This window comes from Pempheris klunzingeri, chromosome 18 (genome assembly GCF_042242105.1).
Source record: "Pempheris klunzingeri isolate RE-2024b chromosome 18, fPemKlu1.hap1, whole genome shotgun sequence".
NCBI classification, from domain to species: domain Eukaryota; kingdom Metazoa; phylum Chordata; class Actinopteri; order Acropomatiformes; family Pempheridae; genus Pempheris; species Pempheris klunzingeri.
The window spans coordinates 12,394,795-12,411,916 of NC_092029.1; the positions used below are offsets into that span (position 1 = coordinate 12,394,795).

A 17,122-nucleotide genomic window follows, 5' to 3' on the forward strand; every position below is an offset into this window, starting at 1 on the left:
AAACAACTTATTAGCGCTATAAAGTGGTGCCTTTACAGTAGATCACATTTTTACTGTTAAATGTATAGAAGTTAAGAGTATGGTTGCAAAATGCTAAAACTGTGATGGACTCAAGAATTCAACTTTTCAGGAAATTGAAGGAAACAATGAGGGACATGGTGTGATAAATCTTTTATAGCGTGGCAGGAACATTGCCTGTGGCGACGGTACATACCGTGCAGTGGTTTTGCTGTTGCAGCAGAGTGGGGACATCGCCACCAATGGGCATCTGCTTGGCCAGCTCCTCATCCTTCATGCAGATCCACCTCCACAGCTCCTCTAGGAGGACCAGCAGACGAGACCAGCGCTCAGCACTCGCCTCCAGATGGGCTCTGCCAACACACACCATTCACTTAAACGATCATTCTACATATGCAGCTCCAACTCTCACTACTGAAGCTTATTCTGTCATGTACGATCAAGAGATACGTCTGAACTGTAGTATAGCTTCTTCCTTTTATAATATGTTGTGCAGGTTTGCAGTAACATAAATGCAGACTTTGCACCTGCTAGAGGCTGATACTTGTATTTCTAGAGAATTAAAGCTACTTATATAATTTTATTTTTAGAAAATGCAAAGGTTTAAAGCTTATAAAAACATATAAGATGAAATCGGCTAAAAAGCCTTTATTACTACAAAAACCCAGTACAAACATGATCGTTGAACACTCCAGAGAGGTTGCTGCCCTTCTGGAGTATATGTCATTTGTAAAAAGGAACACAGCTGGCTGCTAATTGTGTGGGTGGTAGCTTGCATGCAATGTGTTGATGAGTATTTTCATTTTTCACCTCTTCTGTAGACATAATGTGTCTGAACACTGTGTGCAGAGACCTCCTATTGCCACTCGCTGAGTTAGCCATAATTACACATGTAGTGCAATTAAGGCATAATGGGCTGTATACAATCAACAGACACGTTACCCCCACACCTCCTGCCCCCGCACAAACATGACTCTTACCTATTCTTATCTATTTTTCTCAAGCTTGTCCAGCTTTTTAAATGTGCACAGCTTCTTCTTCTTCTCTGTTCAACGGTTTTCAGCGCAGAATCTTTTTATCTTTTATTTCACCCAATTTCTATTCAGCCAGTCTAACCTTCCCTTCTGCCCCTGTAGCTTTTTATGTGCTGGTTCTCTTCCTCCTCTCTCCCTTTGAACATCTCCATCTGGCCCTGTCAACTTCACTTCCACCTTCACTTTCTTCACCCTCTACATCGGCAGTCTTATTTATTTATGCCAAGGTTGTGGCTGACGCGGCACTGTCCTCAGAAGTTTATGTGCCATGGTGGAAGCTCTTCGGACGTTTCGGAGCTGTATTTCATGGGGGACATGCGAAACATAGTAGCTACTGTATCCATGCAGCTGATAGGAAGCACAACAACGTCACGTAACATCATGAATAGGATGTTATATTAGTATTTTTTTCTTTTCAAGAGCACAGAGTTGGGAATGGTCTAGTCAACAGAAAGGGACATATATGAGTTAAACACAGAGCACAGCATATTGGTGCGTTAACAGTGTATAGTGGCGTTGGACTACCTAACTCTTGATTTGTGCTTCATGTACTTTTGCTGAGTGGAGAGAAAATTTGATTTTTTTTAGAAAGTTTAGTTTTGGCTTCTTGAATTCTTCTTGTATTTACAACCTTCAGTTCTTGAGTTTTCTTGTGATTTTGTTTTCTATTTGTTGAGTTAGAAAACTCGCATCTGCAATGAGTGATTAATTGGCTGGTTAAAATAGTAAACTGAGGAAGAGACCCACTTGAACCACTGCCATGATCGAGACCTTCTGCCGAGATGTTTTTTTTAGCAAAAGAGCAGAAAACTGAAATGAGAGCAGCATGACCACAAACACTGAAGAAAGGGAAAAAGCATTCCTATTTCTAAGAACTGAATAAAGCTTTACTGACCGGATATTGGCTGATTTGGCCTTCAGGTCGCTCCAGCGTTGGTTCATGTCATCCAGTCTCTGTTGGAGGAACACGGCTTCCTCTGAGCTGCCCAGGGCCTTGACCATCTTCGACTTGTTCCCCTCCACACTCTTGTAGATGTCATTGTGGGCATCGATCTCTGCCTGGATGTCCTACGAATACACAGACAAAGAGCAAGTGTCTCAAGTGACCATTTCTTCAGAGGAACCAAAGCTTCAAGTACAGTCAAGGATGGCAGTAAAGCAAGTTCCTCTCAAAATCACCCAAAATTGATCATCACAGTCTTCTAGGCTGTCACAGCTGATTATCACGAGCCAAAAAGAATGTTGGATTGAGGACTAGACCAGAGGAAGTTCACAGCGTACAGCACACAACATTTCATGAGGGCAGAGAAGTTCGTGGAATGTCCACAAGGTACTTTTTGACTCTTTGACTGTAACGATTTTAACTTCTACCCTTTCACTGACTTCGAATGCTCTCCCTGCCCAGGAGCAAATCCCTAAGCAATGTCTGCCTCCATACTAATGCTGCATTAGATTGAACTGGGGCTACACCAAAGCAACCTTTGCTAATGTTATGCTGGGATACAGAATGATGTACTAATGTATTGCAGTGCTATTTCAAAAATATCTGTTTGTGTGTGTGTGTGTGTGTGTGTAAGAGGCCACCATATTCAATAGTGTGACGAAGCATGATTTTTCCATGCGTGTGTGTGAGTGTGAGCGTGAGCGTGAGCGTCCTTAACAAGGCAGCTCTATTACAAAACCACATCTCAAAGGGTGTGTGTGAGTGTTTATGTGTGGAGTGGAACCACAAGGGGGGCTGACGCAAGCAGAGGATCCTGTCAAACGTTTTATTTTTAGATGTGTAAAACTCCTCCATTTTCTTCTCTCTCTCTGTTTCTACTGGGACTCCCCTCAGTTCAACCCATTTGAACTGCAGATAAAGACAAGACTCCAATAGCATATGGATGTGTAACACTGCCTGCAGCACAAAGGCAGATTTGCAAATGGGACAAAATGAGTGTAGATAAGAGTATAATGAGACCTATAGCCTACAACAGTGTATTAATTAAAAAAAAGTCTGAAATGACCCATCTTTCAGTACCTGAAATTACTGCTTGTTTATCTCTCTCATTGTGGCATAACATATTAGAAATTACACAATTAGCCAAGTTTCACTTTACAATTACTGTAAAACTGCCTTATCTAGGCAAATGTGATTAATGATGCTGCACTCATTTACTGTAGTCTCTGCATTATTAAAACAAGTTAAAATTACAAAAAGAGGTTAATAACCAAAAGAGTGTCCTCTGCTTCTACAAATTTGTAAATGACGCAAAAATTAGTAAAAAAAAAAAAGTGTATAGTGGATACAGTACAACCAATGTGCCTGGAAAAACTGACAATATAGAAGACAAGGAAAATGCTATTGAGGAAACTCACGTATACACACACAGCATGGGATTGAAGAGGTGGGATAACACATAGGAGACACACATAGGATCTATGTTAGGAGCACATGACAACATACGGTACAGTAAGTGGAAAATGTGACCATGGCTCAGCTACTCTGGAAACTGTGCTCTTGGAGAAAATACAGTCGAGCTACAGTGGAACCCAGCTTCAAACAAATTAAGTATCAATTACCACAGTCATCCGTGGCACAGTGCTGCAATATACTGAATGCCAATAGATGTTTCACAAAGGCTGAAGCAAATCCCTCCACTGTGATCTGCAAGGATAATCACCCGCTGGCTCTTTGACACAAATCAAATGCCTCTTAAAGGTCATAGAGGAGAGAAAGTGACAGAGAGAGGGAGGTGGTGTAGACAGATAGGCTGAAGGAGAATGAGATGCAAAGACAGAGAGAGAGAGAGAAACAGGGAGAGACAGACAAAGACAGATAAAAAAAGAAAGACAGAAGGACAGACACAGAGTGAAAGACAGAGTCATTTTGTCACTGAGCCAGCTGGCAGTGTGTCAAGTTATTACCCAAATGTTTCCCTTCTTTTTTTCTTTAGCACTTCTACTACCACCGGAAGTAACACTAACCATGCACACACACCGGCACCACACACTAGACAGACACGGACTGTGTGGGAATACAGAGACGCATATATTCGTTTACAAAGCTCCCTTTAAATTTCATTTCACCCACTGAATGACTACTTTGAGCCAGTGGTTTATATATGTCAATGTGAATCCTGAGGTGCTTAAGCGTGGTGACAGATGACTTTCTTTCCCTTGCTCTTTAACACAGACAAAACACCACACGAAATGTCTGTGCCCTGCAGGTCACCATGTTAGCTACATAATACCTCTCTGTTTCATGTTTTATTTATGAGCTATTGATAGAAATCAGCTCAATATGCAATCTTTAGTCTTAGTAAAGGATCTCAGATTTAGCTCTATAACTTGCACCTACATGCACAGACTCACACAAATGCAAACAAGTAAGCCTTTAGCTTTAGGCCAAAACATGTCTGCACTGAAGGAGGCAAGTGACACACATTTGTGAGCGCAACAGATATACAAAACACACCAAAAGCACAAACTGACAGCTTCTGACTCAACTGAACCACTGCCTGCTTAAACACACACAAACACACAGAGCTGTCTGTGTGTGTGTGTGTGTGTGTGTGTGTGTGTGTGTGTGTGTGTGTGTGTGTGTGTGTGTGTGTGTGTGTGGGGTAGACAGTTAATGAGAACTGGATCTCATGCACACTGTAATGAATGATAGAGATTTATTGGTTGGCTCTGGGCTCAACTAGTTACAACTAGTACTTTAAGCTTTATGGAGAATAAAAGCATTAAACACACAGTTAAGATGAACCTTAAGTAAAATGCTCACTGTTCTTTTGATGATAATTTTGCCCAAATAAGTATTTCACATTGACACACGACAACCTGGCCCTTACTGGGTTAAGTCATGTTTGTCTTAGCCCTTAATAACACAATTACTGTAAAGGTTTGCTTTGACAAATGAGGCCTAAGTCAAGGCTCTGGGTCTCATTCTATACTAATTCTCTCCCTGCATGGTAGCGCCCTGTAATAACTAGAAAAGCAGGCCAGAACCGATTATTCCATTTTAATGAGTCCAATAATGACTGCTCAGACCTCATAAAGCAGACCAAATTAGGTCCACAACTACAAACACAAGGGGAGATGGAGAATGAATAGTGACTGTGTTTGAATTCTTGATGTTGAAAAGCCTGCATTCAAAAGCCACTGTGATGAATACCAAGCTGTAATCAAGAATGCATCTAAAAATCAGTAGATAATATATACCTGTTCCAACTTTCTGAGCAGCTCCTGCAAGCTGAAATTCAAGCCAATCATGTTGGAGTGTGTGCACTGACTCCTCCCACTCCCTCCGGTGCCTACATCTTCTCTATTGTCATACCGGTGGAAGATTGGCACAGGTAGGTAAGTCTTCCCGTGGTGACGGTAAAAAGGATACCTTCAAGGTCAGGATTCAGATCGATAGTAAATCCAAAGTATGAGCAATCTTGAATCCAACCACAGAAAACCCCGCCTCTCATAAAAAACTCAAATGCAAGAGGGTCAAATTCAGGTCGCAGTTCCAAATCAGGCAACTGACACAGTTCACACACCCCTTGGCAGCACTTGTGCATGCGTGCCAGTGTGTGTGCTCGCCCAATCCCACCACATGTTCGTAGCATCCTCTTAGGAAAGGCAGCCAAGTCCAGCGGTGGGGGTGTCAGCTACCCTGCACTCATGCTTCAGAGCTGGGACTGGGATTAACAGTACGACTGGAGCCACTGGAGGTTTGACAAAGTAAAGGTTGGAGGCAGAGTTCCTCTGGCCAGGAATGGGACACTGGAACTGGGAGCAAAATCCAAGAAATCTTGGGTGGAGGTCTGCAAAGTGGAGATAACGGTTTGTGTCTCGAGGGGCAGGCAGACAGATGTAAGCCTCACAGTGTCTAAGGGTAGGTCTGGCTTTCTCCTCCAACTTTGCTGTGCTTCCCTTCCTCCACTTCCCCTCTGGGCATGAAGGAAGCTGTTTACACGATGTCCGGCAGTCCAACCCAGGGCAGGGCCAGGGCATTTGGTCTCAATTACTCTGATAAAAAGCACTCTATCTCTGCCAGTCACACAACGCCAGACATTTCAAGAGGAGAGACGGCGGCACAAAGAGGCACATGGTTTGGACTCTCGTTCCCCTGAGTAAAGGTGACTGAGTCACCTCAGTGTCTGCCTTACTACCCCCCTTCCTCAGGTCTCCAGCCCCGGTCTGGTCTCGCTCTATCACACCCTTCTAATCACAGCCATGACCGGGCCACTTAGTCAAAGAATGCCTTCTTCTTTTTCTGGAGCCACGTGTTCGCAGGAAGCTACCTCAAGACTCAGCGCCTCGATCCTAGGCAGGGAGTCTGACTCGTCGGCCTCTTTAAGTCGCAGCTCTGCCGATTAGATCTTTGCCTCTTCAACAGAACGAGGGGTCATCTATTTGTCATGCTGTTCTTTCTCCCTCCCGGGGACGAGGAAACTTCTTAAAAAGTTACATTTCCTTTTCAGCTTTTCGTTCCCTCGGGGGTCACTCAAACACCCAGGCTGGTGTCCACAGCCTTCTCTCTTCTTCCTCCGTTGTGCTTGTTCTGTCTGGCCACTCGCCCCACTCCTTCATACAGCTGTTTATTATTTTGATCAGTATCCTCCCTTTCCCCTCCTCTCACTACCTCTCTCCCTCTACCTCTCTCTCTCCCTCTCTCTCTCCCCCTAAACCAACTTGACACACTACACACCCACTTCCTGAGGCCTGTATATGCAGCCAGCATGGTAGAGAGAGGAGTTTCACAGTAAGGATTTCATATGGAATTTAGTACTAAAATAGGGATCAGTATTCACAAGTAAGAATGGCAGATGGAGGTGATGAAAATAAGAAAGTGGGTATGGTGCAAGCGAAAGATGACAGAAAAAGAGGAACACAATAGATAAGGAGGTCTGGGAGGATTAAAAGAAAGAAAGTGAGGGCACAGGGCCAAATGAAGAGAGCCTGCCTTGCTCAGGAGTGATGAAAACATGATTTTGAATAAAAAAGAATACAACAATAAAGCAATGGGAGTTTGGGATGGGTGGGGTGGCTGGGTGTCAGAACAGGGCAGATATAATCGTTTTCACAGACATTAATCATGCATTTTAATCGATGAACATCAACTTTCCTTGGTAGCTGTAAATAATAATAATAAGAAGAAGAAATGGGGGTTATAGCATGCTTTGAGGGGGATGGGTAGAGGCTGTGGTCTATAGGGCTATGCTAAAAAGGTGTAAGTATTGAATTAAAAAACATCCCATATATTAAACTTGCATGAGTGTTTGAGTGTGTTGGCATTTTGAACAGCGGGTTAGACATGTGGTGTGCATCAAAGACACGCAGACAGATGGCTGTCAAGTGAGAAAAAAAAGAAAACATACAATACAGTATTGCATATTCATAAGAGAAAGACTTTGAAGTGTGCTTAGCTAATTAAAATATTTACATACTCAAGCTTCTTAAACAGCATTTTTGATGTATGCCGACAAATATCTAACATTTGAGGGCTTTCTCGTGGAGGTTGCAAAATTAACTGGTGGAAAATTGGCACATTTGGCAGGCATAACAAATTCAACAATGAGTGGAAGCTCAGATTAAAGAAAAAAAGGAGTAAACAACATTTTTTGTGAAACATGTTTAACAATGCCAATTCACCAAAGGGTTCTGATATTTTAACTTTGCACAAGCAACTCTGAAACTGTCATTCAAACACTCATCTGTGGAGCTTAAGGCAGGAACTGGGGGGTTAATATTGGGCTACGTTACTGAAGTAAGCGGATTATGACCATTACAGGGGTAAAGAATGAAACACTTCCAATCCCTGAGGCAAAAAGAGCATAAAAAAGTAAAGTTGACTGATTGAGAAGAGAGAGGTAGTGACAACAGGAACTGTTTACATGATGCCATTAGGAGGACATAAGGAAGGAATAAAAGTTATCAGAGCAGAGAAGTAAATGTGAGAAGAGAAAAAGTGTGAGGAAGAAAGAGGGAAGAAAAAAGAAAATACAAGACAGATTTTTCTTGTAAAGTACATGTCTATAATTCCCAGTGAGAATTGAAGCTGAGAAAAGGAAGGAGAAGAAAGGAAAGGTCAAGGCATTTAATTTTAAACTGAAAGATTTATACAGTGTAAAATCAGGATAAGATAGAGTGAACAGTAAAGGGTTTTTTTCCCTAAATATTGCAGTATAACATTATGTACAGGTCAACTGTGTCAAAAAACCTTTTCTCTGTCCTCTTCATCAAAGCTTTGGTTGCTTTACTCTTCTCAAGGCTATACTGTATGTGGTGTGTGCATTGTTGTGACTGACTCAGCCTTCCTTGCCTTCAAATTAGACAAAGAGGACAAAGAGGGTGTTTTTTTTTTTTAAACCAAACCTTTACAGCTGCATGAATCAATATTCTGACATTATAATAGATCCCATGACTATGTGCAATGTGAGAGAGGTCACTCATTGTAACAAAGCCTCAGTGAATTTTAGCATCTTTTTACTCATTAATCACACCTGCAACTTCACTGTGTTCACTACCTGCCCAGCAAGAAACTGCAGACATCAAGTTAGTGACTGGCTTGGGAACATAGTGGAGCAGCTAAAGAGATAAATATAAAGATACTTTCCTCGGGAGTTGGTGGAGATGAAAACAGAGCTAAAAGCAAAGTAAATATTCGCTAGGTGACTAGAAACACAACTCCAGAGAATAAATAGAAGACTGCTGTAAGGGAAAATGTGAAAGTCAAAGAGCAACAGCTGAAAGAGAGGAGGCCGAAGCAGAACAGTTTTGCTGTCTCAGATGATGTCAAGAGGGAGCAGGGGCCATACTGTCTAAATAAAGCTGGGCAACTATATCGCCGGATCACAAACAGAGCAAATGAACACCACGGTGAATAAACACAAAACTGCCACATAAACACAGACACACAAATACACCCAGAGCCAAATTTCTACCATGGTACAGCCCAGTAGCTATCCCCCCGGCAGGTCACTTAAGATTCATCCAGTCCGGTCTAATCCAAGACTGTTTGCCTCTACAGTGTACAACGTCAGAACAAAAATCGATGTAATTGTGGCATTTCTCTACAATTCTCAACCTCACAAATGTGCTTATATCCCAATGAAATCACCTCCTGTGCCCCAGGTTATCACTGACCCTCCTCTTCCTGTTAGGAGGGCAGCACCCTTCTGGGGAGATTAGGTCCCTGATTTTGTGTGCGTGTATGTGTGTGTGTGTGGCAGAGTAGTTGGAGTAGTTCTGCCTTGCAGCTCACTCGGCAGTACATCAAACCTGTTAAACTGTGGAACAAATCGTAATGAGTTTGAGAGAGCCCGTGCATTACAGGGCTCTGGTGAACTGCATTCAAATGTATACACACACTTCCATTTAATTGAAAGTGCAATTGTGCAATGATTGTACTTTTTTTTTACATTTGAGTGTAATTAAGTGGAGCTTTGCTCAATCGCTCAATAATGTAAGTCTTTATTTTCTTTGAGAATACCATAACAAAGTGAAGAGCAGCTTTAGCCACCACATCCCTAAGCTTTGCTTACATCAACACAAGGTTAATGCAGCTCCCAGTGAGATTGTTGAGTGGGAGGATGAATGGAGTGAAATAGTTTGGTAGATGAATAGAGCAGCATTGACAAAATGGTGCTGTTCAACAGCATATTTGTGTCATCTGCACTTGCTTCACATCTTCCAAAAAACAATTATCTGACATACCTGTTCAGGAACACGTAAATTACATGTACAGAATATATACCAGCTGACTGGACAGAAGTATTACACAAAGTTAGCTATCAATTCTCGTCATGTTGCAGAGCTCAGTGCTCACACTGCCGGGATGATGTACTTATATCTGACAAAGCCTGTCCACATGACTCTAGTGAAGGCCTTCTAGCGTCTGTCTGAACTTCTGTATGCCAACACAACTCCAGATTAAAATCAAGATACCTCCATAAAAAGCAAAACAAGAGGGAGTAGAGTGTAATGGGAATAAGCAGAACATGAACAGCAAAGTCAAAGCAATAAAGCATGTCCCTGAATGTGCGAACCGTTAATGTGCACATTAAAAAGCCACTGTCCGCCTCTCAATTGACAGCTGACCTCTGCTGATGTGACAGAGCTGCCATTAGAGAGGACAACTGGAGTCAAAGGTCACACAAATCATTAAAACTTATTCCAGGAATCCAATAATGGACCACAAGTCACATCCTTGTAATCATACACAAGAAAAAAGGACATCCTGGATTCATACGTAAACTCCTAAACAGGGAAATTGAAATTGATCAGGAGCACTGTGTGCTGTTGCCTGATAATCAGCTATTGATTCTGGTGTGCCTTTTGTGAGTTTGTGTGTCTACAAGACACTTGGGAGATGACCTCAAGATTTAGGTAAAATGCAGTGGTGCTTAGATGTTAATCCCTGTGCTTGAGATGAACACAGTGGCTTTAGAGTTGTGTCTAAATGTGTTATGTGTGTGTAAGGGAGGGACCAGTGATCAGAGCTAACAGACACATCACGTTTCCTGTGAGTGCTTAACAACAAACACCACCCTGTGCTTTGCCAGTTGAATGATCTCACTGTGAACTAGCAGCAGCAGAAAGTGTTCGTTTTGGATTAGCGGTAACTTAATATATCTCTGATAAGTCTCCAGGAGAGTGAAAAGTAAACGGTGAGGTATATTAATCGTTTCCTGTGAATGTCCCACCTGCTAACTGTAAATCCTGCCAGGAACAATGAAAACTGCTCTTAAGAGAGATAATTATAAATAAAAGTAATTACGTAATTATGTAAAAATTGAATGCTAACAGATCATGAGCAGCATCAAAAACTGGGTTTGATTTCATTTAAGTATTAGGATTAAAACTTTTAACATAGTTTAACACTGAAGCAGAGGTCTCTAATACAAGGGTTAATAATTAATTCCTGGATAAATGGCTTAAAGCAAAAATATTCCCAGTCATTCAATTTTGAGGAAAATCAACTTGCTAAATTGACTGGATTTTAAAAGCAGAGACCTGCTGAGGGCCCTCTAAGTTCTTATCACCCTGCTCTTCACTGGTGTTCAAAGACTTCTGCTCCTCCTTCTTTCCTTTTATCACTGCTTTCCAACAGCGGGGCATCTCTTCCACTTTCTGTCCACTTCTCACAACTATTTGAGGTGCTCAGCGTCCAGGGAGCTGAAGATCTTGACTGTGGTGGGTGGTCTGTTAGCACATAACAGCGGTAGACCACAGTAGAAATAAAAAGCCACTGTGACATGATGACTTGTGAAGCTGCTGTCGCCTCTAGCACGGGCTGAGATAGGAGTACAATTAGCACATGAGCCCGCCACCTGCTGTGTTTGGTGGGGAGGACTGGGGCTTCAAAAGGTTAGGTGACTGCACCAATTACAGTCCTGCGCTAACAAAATCTTGTTTCCTACAGTACAAGACAACTGTGGGAACAAAAACTCAAAGGATGGTCCTGTGGAGTTATGAAGCTAATGTCAAAATAATGGGCCATCACATATCATAATCAAAACCTCACAGTTGGAGGGGGAAGATGAGTAAAAATAGAAAAGCTACAACAATATGCTGGGAAACACACTCAACAAACACACTAAGCAAGTCACAGCCAAACACACAGACAGCCTCGAAGAAAATATCTGGTATTGTCATGCTGTGAAAGCAGCAGACGGCCATGGTCTGTAGGCTGGCCTGGAGCAAGAGACAAGATGGGATACATTGATGGATGGAAAGACATGATGATGAATTGGTACATGCCCAAGTGAATGAAGCAGAAAAAGTAATAAAAAAAATAAAGGAACAGTGAGAAAGACGGCAATAATATTAGTAAAAGGACAGATGGCGTCAGCGGAACACCGTCAAGAAAGGAACAGTAAAGACAAATGTGCAGAAAGTGAAGTGTTTATTTATGAAGGCATGGCACCATTACTTTGGGTTATTTTTCAGTCATTTAAACTGTTTGTTTCCGGATCAGAGAAAAGAGGTAGATGAATAACAGGTATCGTGGGAAAGGGAGTATTCAAATCCTCCTCTGCCCCCACTTCCACCGAAAAAACATTCCAGTGAAGTTTCTGATAACAGCCCCAAAACCCACCTGGGAATCATTTACTTTCCAATGAGGTCACATATTCATCAACATCACCACAACCCACACATTGTCTTTAATATACACCCTTTATCAACTCAAAATGGATATTAAAGAAAGAATTGGCTCTTTGCTGATACATTTGCTTCATAAATATTGATTATGCCCTGAATTTCACCCTCAACTTCAAACATTATTCTCGACTTCAAGCAGCAAACTGAAGAAAAACAAAAACACCAGTCAGAGGTACCAAAGGATGACATTAAAATCTCTGGACACTGCGAACTTGTAAAAACTGTAAAAAATGACCTGCTCTTGACATATTGTTTACAATAACCTTTTATGGAAGTTTGAGACATGTTATTCAGCTCTGGTGTGACATTTACTTTGCCTGTGTCCCTGAGACAATTTATTGAGAGTTCACATCGTTCAGTGAAGGGAAAGAGGTTGACTGTTGGAGGGGTCCTGCTGGTTGGGGTTAAGCTTTCAGCATGCAGAGATGAAATAATCTGACAGTTTCATTGCACCCTCAAATAACTGCTCTATTGATCTTACAGATAGCCCAGCTGGGATTTGGAGATGACGTCTGGACGAGAATTAGAGCTTCACTATGGTCAAAAATCTATATGTAACACAGTTCCCGTTAATTGAACATTGTTTGGATCAATGGTCACAACCCACATTCAACTCCAATCTATGTCAGTCTAAGTTTAACGAAAAATACTGTGTGTGCCATTTGAGCGGTTGATTACAGTGACAGAGAACCAGCAGCACTGATTTGATGATAGATGATGCATATTTCCATGGACCAAAATCACACAGCGTAGGGGTGTGTGAGACAGCCTGCATGCTACAGACAGTTCCCGTCCGGCCCCACAGGGACGAACCACTGGGTGGAACTCACAACAGAGCAACAGTCCAGGGGAAAGATAAGACCCTGGAGTTTCCGAACACCAACAACAGGACCATGGAACTGTTTTCTTAACGCTTTGTTTGAACGAAGAGCTTTTGAGAAGCCCTGATGGCCTAAAGGTTTAAGGCATTGACCATGAACTGCAACATACCCAGAGTCCAGCTGGGAACCTTTATTGCACATCAAACAGCCTCTTGAGTCAAGTTTAATAAAAAACAAACAAAAAAAAGCAACAAAACAAAACAAAACATATATATATACACACACACACACACACACACACATATATATATATATACATATATATACATACATATATATACATACATATATATACATATATATATACATATATATACATACATATATATACATACATATATACATACATATATATATACATACATACATATATATACATATACATATATATACATACACATACATATATATATATATATATATATATACACACACACACACACATATATATATATACACATACATACACTACTCACAAAAAGTTAGGGATATTTGGCTTTCAGGTGAAATTTCAGGATGACCCTAAAATGCATTCTAAACTTTCCAGGTGAACTTAATGTGACCTTCTCTAAACCTTTGAATGCACATGTCCAACTGTTCAGTGTTTCAGTACTTTTTGCACAAGTTGCTGTTCTCTAACAAGAAGCTTAACAGCAACATTCACAACAGGTTTGATCCATGAATCCACCAATACATTTCCTGCTTCAGTTAGAATTGGTATTTAAACAGTCCTCCTCATTATGCTGTTCACATTCTGACATCATGAGACCAAGACGACACCTAACAATTGATCAGCAGCACCTCGCCATTGTGAGGCTTCAAACAGGAAGTCCTCAGACGGAGGTGTTCACTGAGCTTAGAGGGTCACAGAGTGTCATCAGGAGGTTGGAACAGTGATACAGAGACTGGAAGAGTCACAGAAAGGAGAGGAGTGGACGTCCTTTGGCCACATCCCAATTTATTGAGGCACTGAACATTTTTTGTTGTGGTATACCTACCACTGTTGTTAGCTTTTCTTTCAATAAATTGTTTAAGATGAATAAAATGACCATTGCATGCTTCTACTTAAATGTCCTACTTTCATGATATAATATCACTGTGGCATTCACTTTTTACATATATTTCACCTGAAAGTCGAATATCCCTAACTTTTTGTGAGTAGTGTATATTTCAAAAAACTTTGAAAAGTTAAAAAAGATATACAGAGTACGTTGAGAAAGAATTAAACAAGACACTTTAAGTCTTGGTTTGAAGAGAAGAGCTAGTAAGGAAACTTGATTGTAAAAAGCAATTTAAAGCAAACTCCTCTGGCTTGACAGAGGACAGAAGGCTGCAGAAACTGAAAAGACATCTGTGAGAACAGCTAATACATCCTGGCTGGGTCAAGTCCTTCTTTTTAAATGTTACCATTTTGAACATCCAAACTGTTTGGATATTTTGCACAAACAGTCAAACAAACTTGTCAAGGTTTGTTACTCAGCAGAATATGCCAAACCTTTCCTTCTCTTCCAATGCTTTGCTGTGATTATTTCCTTGGCTTAAATTCAAACCCCAGGGAGACTCAAACAAGCACTAAGAATTCTTTGAAAAAAAACTATTAGACCTATGCTGAGGTGCCAAACAAAAACAAAGCCGGCGGTGTTCAGTGAATACACAATAAGGCAGAGTTGAGGATAGGAGACAATGAGGAGGAAGTAGTGACACTGACATAGTGGGCATGTAAGTGTATGATGAGTTCTTTTTATTGCAGTGCAGTTTTTAGGTTCTATGCGCTCCCTCCACACCCCTGCTTCTCCATCCTACCCCTCGTATTAACTTTTCATCCCTTCTCTTAGTCATATTCGTCCTCCTCCACTGCACCTGTTAACTCCAACTCCTCTTTCTTCCCCACTCCCTCCTCCTCCTCCTCCTCCTCATATATCTCTAGCTTTCAGCGCCTCTATTTCATCCTACTCATCTTTTTTTCCCTCTTTCGTCTCCTCCTCCCAGTTAGTTTATTGCTCAGGGAAGGTGAGAGAGAGATATCTAACCTCCACAGGTCGCCCTCCCTCTGAGCTCAACCCCCTCTCATCACCACAACAACTGGCTGACGGCTGGCTTATTACCTCCTGGAATGTTTACTGTAGGAGAGCCGTCTCTGCCTATAGCATCGCAGTGTTTTCTGTCGTGCTGTGCTAAATTAGCTCTCCCATCACTCACGCACGACTCTGGATGGAGTCTCTGTCTTCATTTGTCCTCCTCCGTTTCCTATTCACTGCCTCCCTCAACTTCCCTCTCCATATATCTCTCTCTATTTGTGTTGTCTGTCTTAACATTCCCTGAATGCCGATATTCCGGACAAGTTAGAAACCATTTGCTATTCTTTATTCTTTCTTTAATAAAATCATTCATTTTTTGGTCTGTAATCTACAGCACCCTGATAGCTAGAATACCCGTCAGATTTAGAACAGATTTGACTCAGTGTCGTCTCAGCAGAAGCATTTTTTTACCTTGGTATAAACTGCTTCAAATCTCATGCACAAGGCTGAGTTTTATATTCAGTCTCCTACTGTGAATCCATTGCAGGATTTGATGAATGTCATCAGCGTATGGCACCACTCTACTCCTTGAACATGGTGTGCAACAACTTAGCGTATGATGTGAACCCCAGCGCTCAATTTTCTTCATGTGGATGAGCATTGAGGAGCTTTTTTCACTTCACTGGGTATATGGTGAAAATAAGAAAATTGAAAAGAGTCCCATGGTCCTTGTGGTTTCTCTCTCAAAGCTTTTCATCTCTTGAGATATATATCTTCCTTTCATCACTGACAAAAACAAAAACAAAGTTCTAGCGCCGTCACCATAAAAATCAACCACCTTTGCCCATTTTTCCTTTCTCTCTAACAGAGACCTAGGTTGTTCCCTGTTGACTCTTTTTCAGACAGAATATAGAGGAATAACATCAGCTCAGACAATATTCTGTGTGTTCATGGTCTTATCAGGTTTCTCTTCTGGGGTCAGATGCAGCGTTGTAATTGTAAAACCCTGAAGTCAGGACAGCAAAGTCCTCTAAACCTGTCTGTGCTATTACTCCCTCCAGAGGAGGAATCGGGATCACTTGAAAGAACTTTTTTCAGCAAGTACACCTTCTCTGGACTTTGAGAGGAGTCAACCACCAACGCCGACTGTCTCAGGGCTCTGCAGCATGCACAAGTTTTCTTGATCTCTTAACAATGATAACTACCCACAAGCAAACACAATTTTCAGACAATATGCTCAAAACGTAATCATGAGTAAGGATCTCCAAGGCTGTAATACTGGTTGGCAAATTACTGAGGTGCGTTCTATTTAATATGTTTGACTGAGATACATGGAGAAATGTAGATTTCATGCAAAGACATGTGTCAGCAGTTGATGTGCTATCACTTCACACAACCCTTAACAGTAAATACCAGCAGCTATTCATCACACTAATTAGCTACGCACTTGACTTCATACACAACTTGTTCCTCCTACTAATGAGACGTATTCTGCCAGACGTTAGCTGAGGCGCAAATTGAGTTCTGAAAATTCGCTGGGCTGGAATAACTCCTAATATTAGTTTGGTGTCCTGCCCGATGCCCCCCAAAAAACTTAACCACCCAGGCATACTAATCAAGTAGATGAGAGGAAAACTCAGTGATGTGGCCCGTTGCACAAAATTAAGGGGCACTTATTTAAAGGCTTGGTCCCAAGAGAGAGAGTGAAACAGGGTATTGTTAATTTGACAACAAACCATTTGGGAGCCCATGAACTCAGTCGGACATAACAGCTGAAACAACAAGGTGCTATTCAAAGTGAAAGTTCAATAGTTACATGTTGTAGACAGGCACTAAGTATCCCACCTGTGATGCCTCATTATAGGTTTACAACATCGTTCTCTTTTAATGTCTCTTGGTGTGGAATGTTTATGTGATGTTGCTTTGGAGAAATTTACTATAACGGTAAAGTCATTTATCTCTGTTGCTCTTTGAACTGGAGTTACAGATAATATAGGAGTCATACACTATCGTGCTATCCTTTCAATGA

At 41.4% G+C, this 17,122-nt stretch overlaps 1 protein-coding gene across 1 annotated transcript in view; it reads right to left on the reverse strand.

Annotated features, from left to right (window-relative positions):
• Positions 1-17,122, reverse strand: part of utrn (utrophin) — a 174,787-nt gene that overhangs the window by 66,213 nt on the left and 91,452 nt on the right. Inside the window, exons 56-57 of the mRNA XM_070849703.1 lie at positions 1,948-2,120; positions 215-371 (exon numbers count right to left, since the gene is read on the reverse strand). Coding sequence (XP_070705804.1) covers positions 215-371; positions 1,948-2,120 — 330 coding nt within the window. The remainder of the gene's footprint in view (positions 1-214; positions 372-1,947; positions 2,121-17,122) is intronic.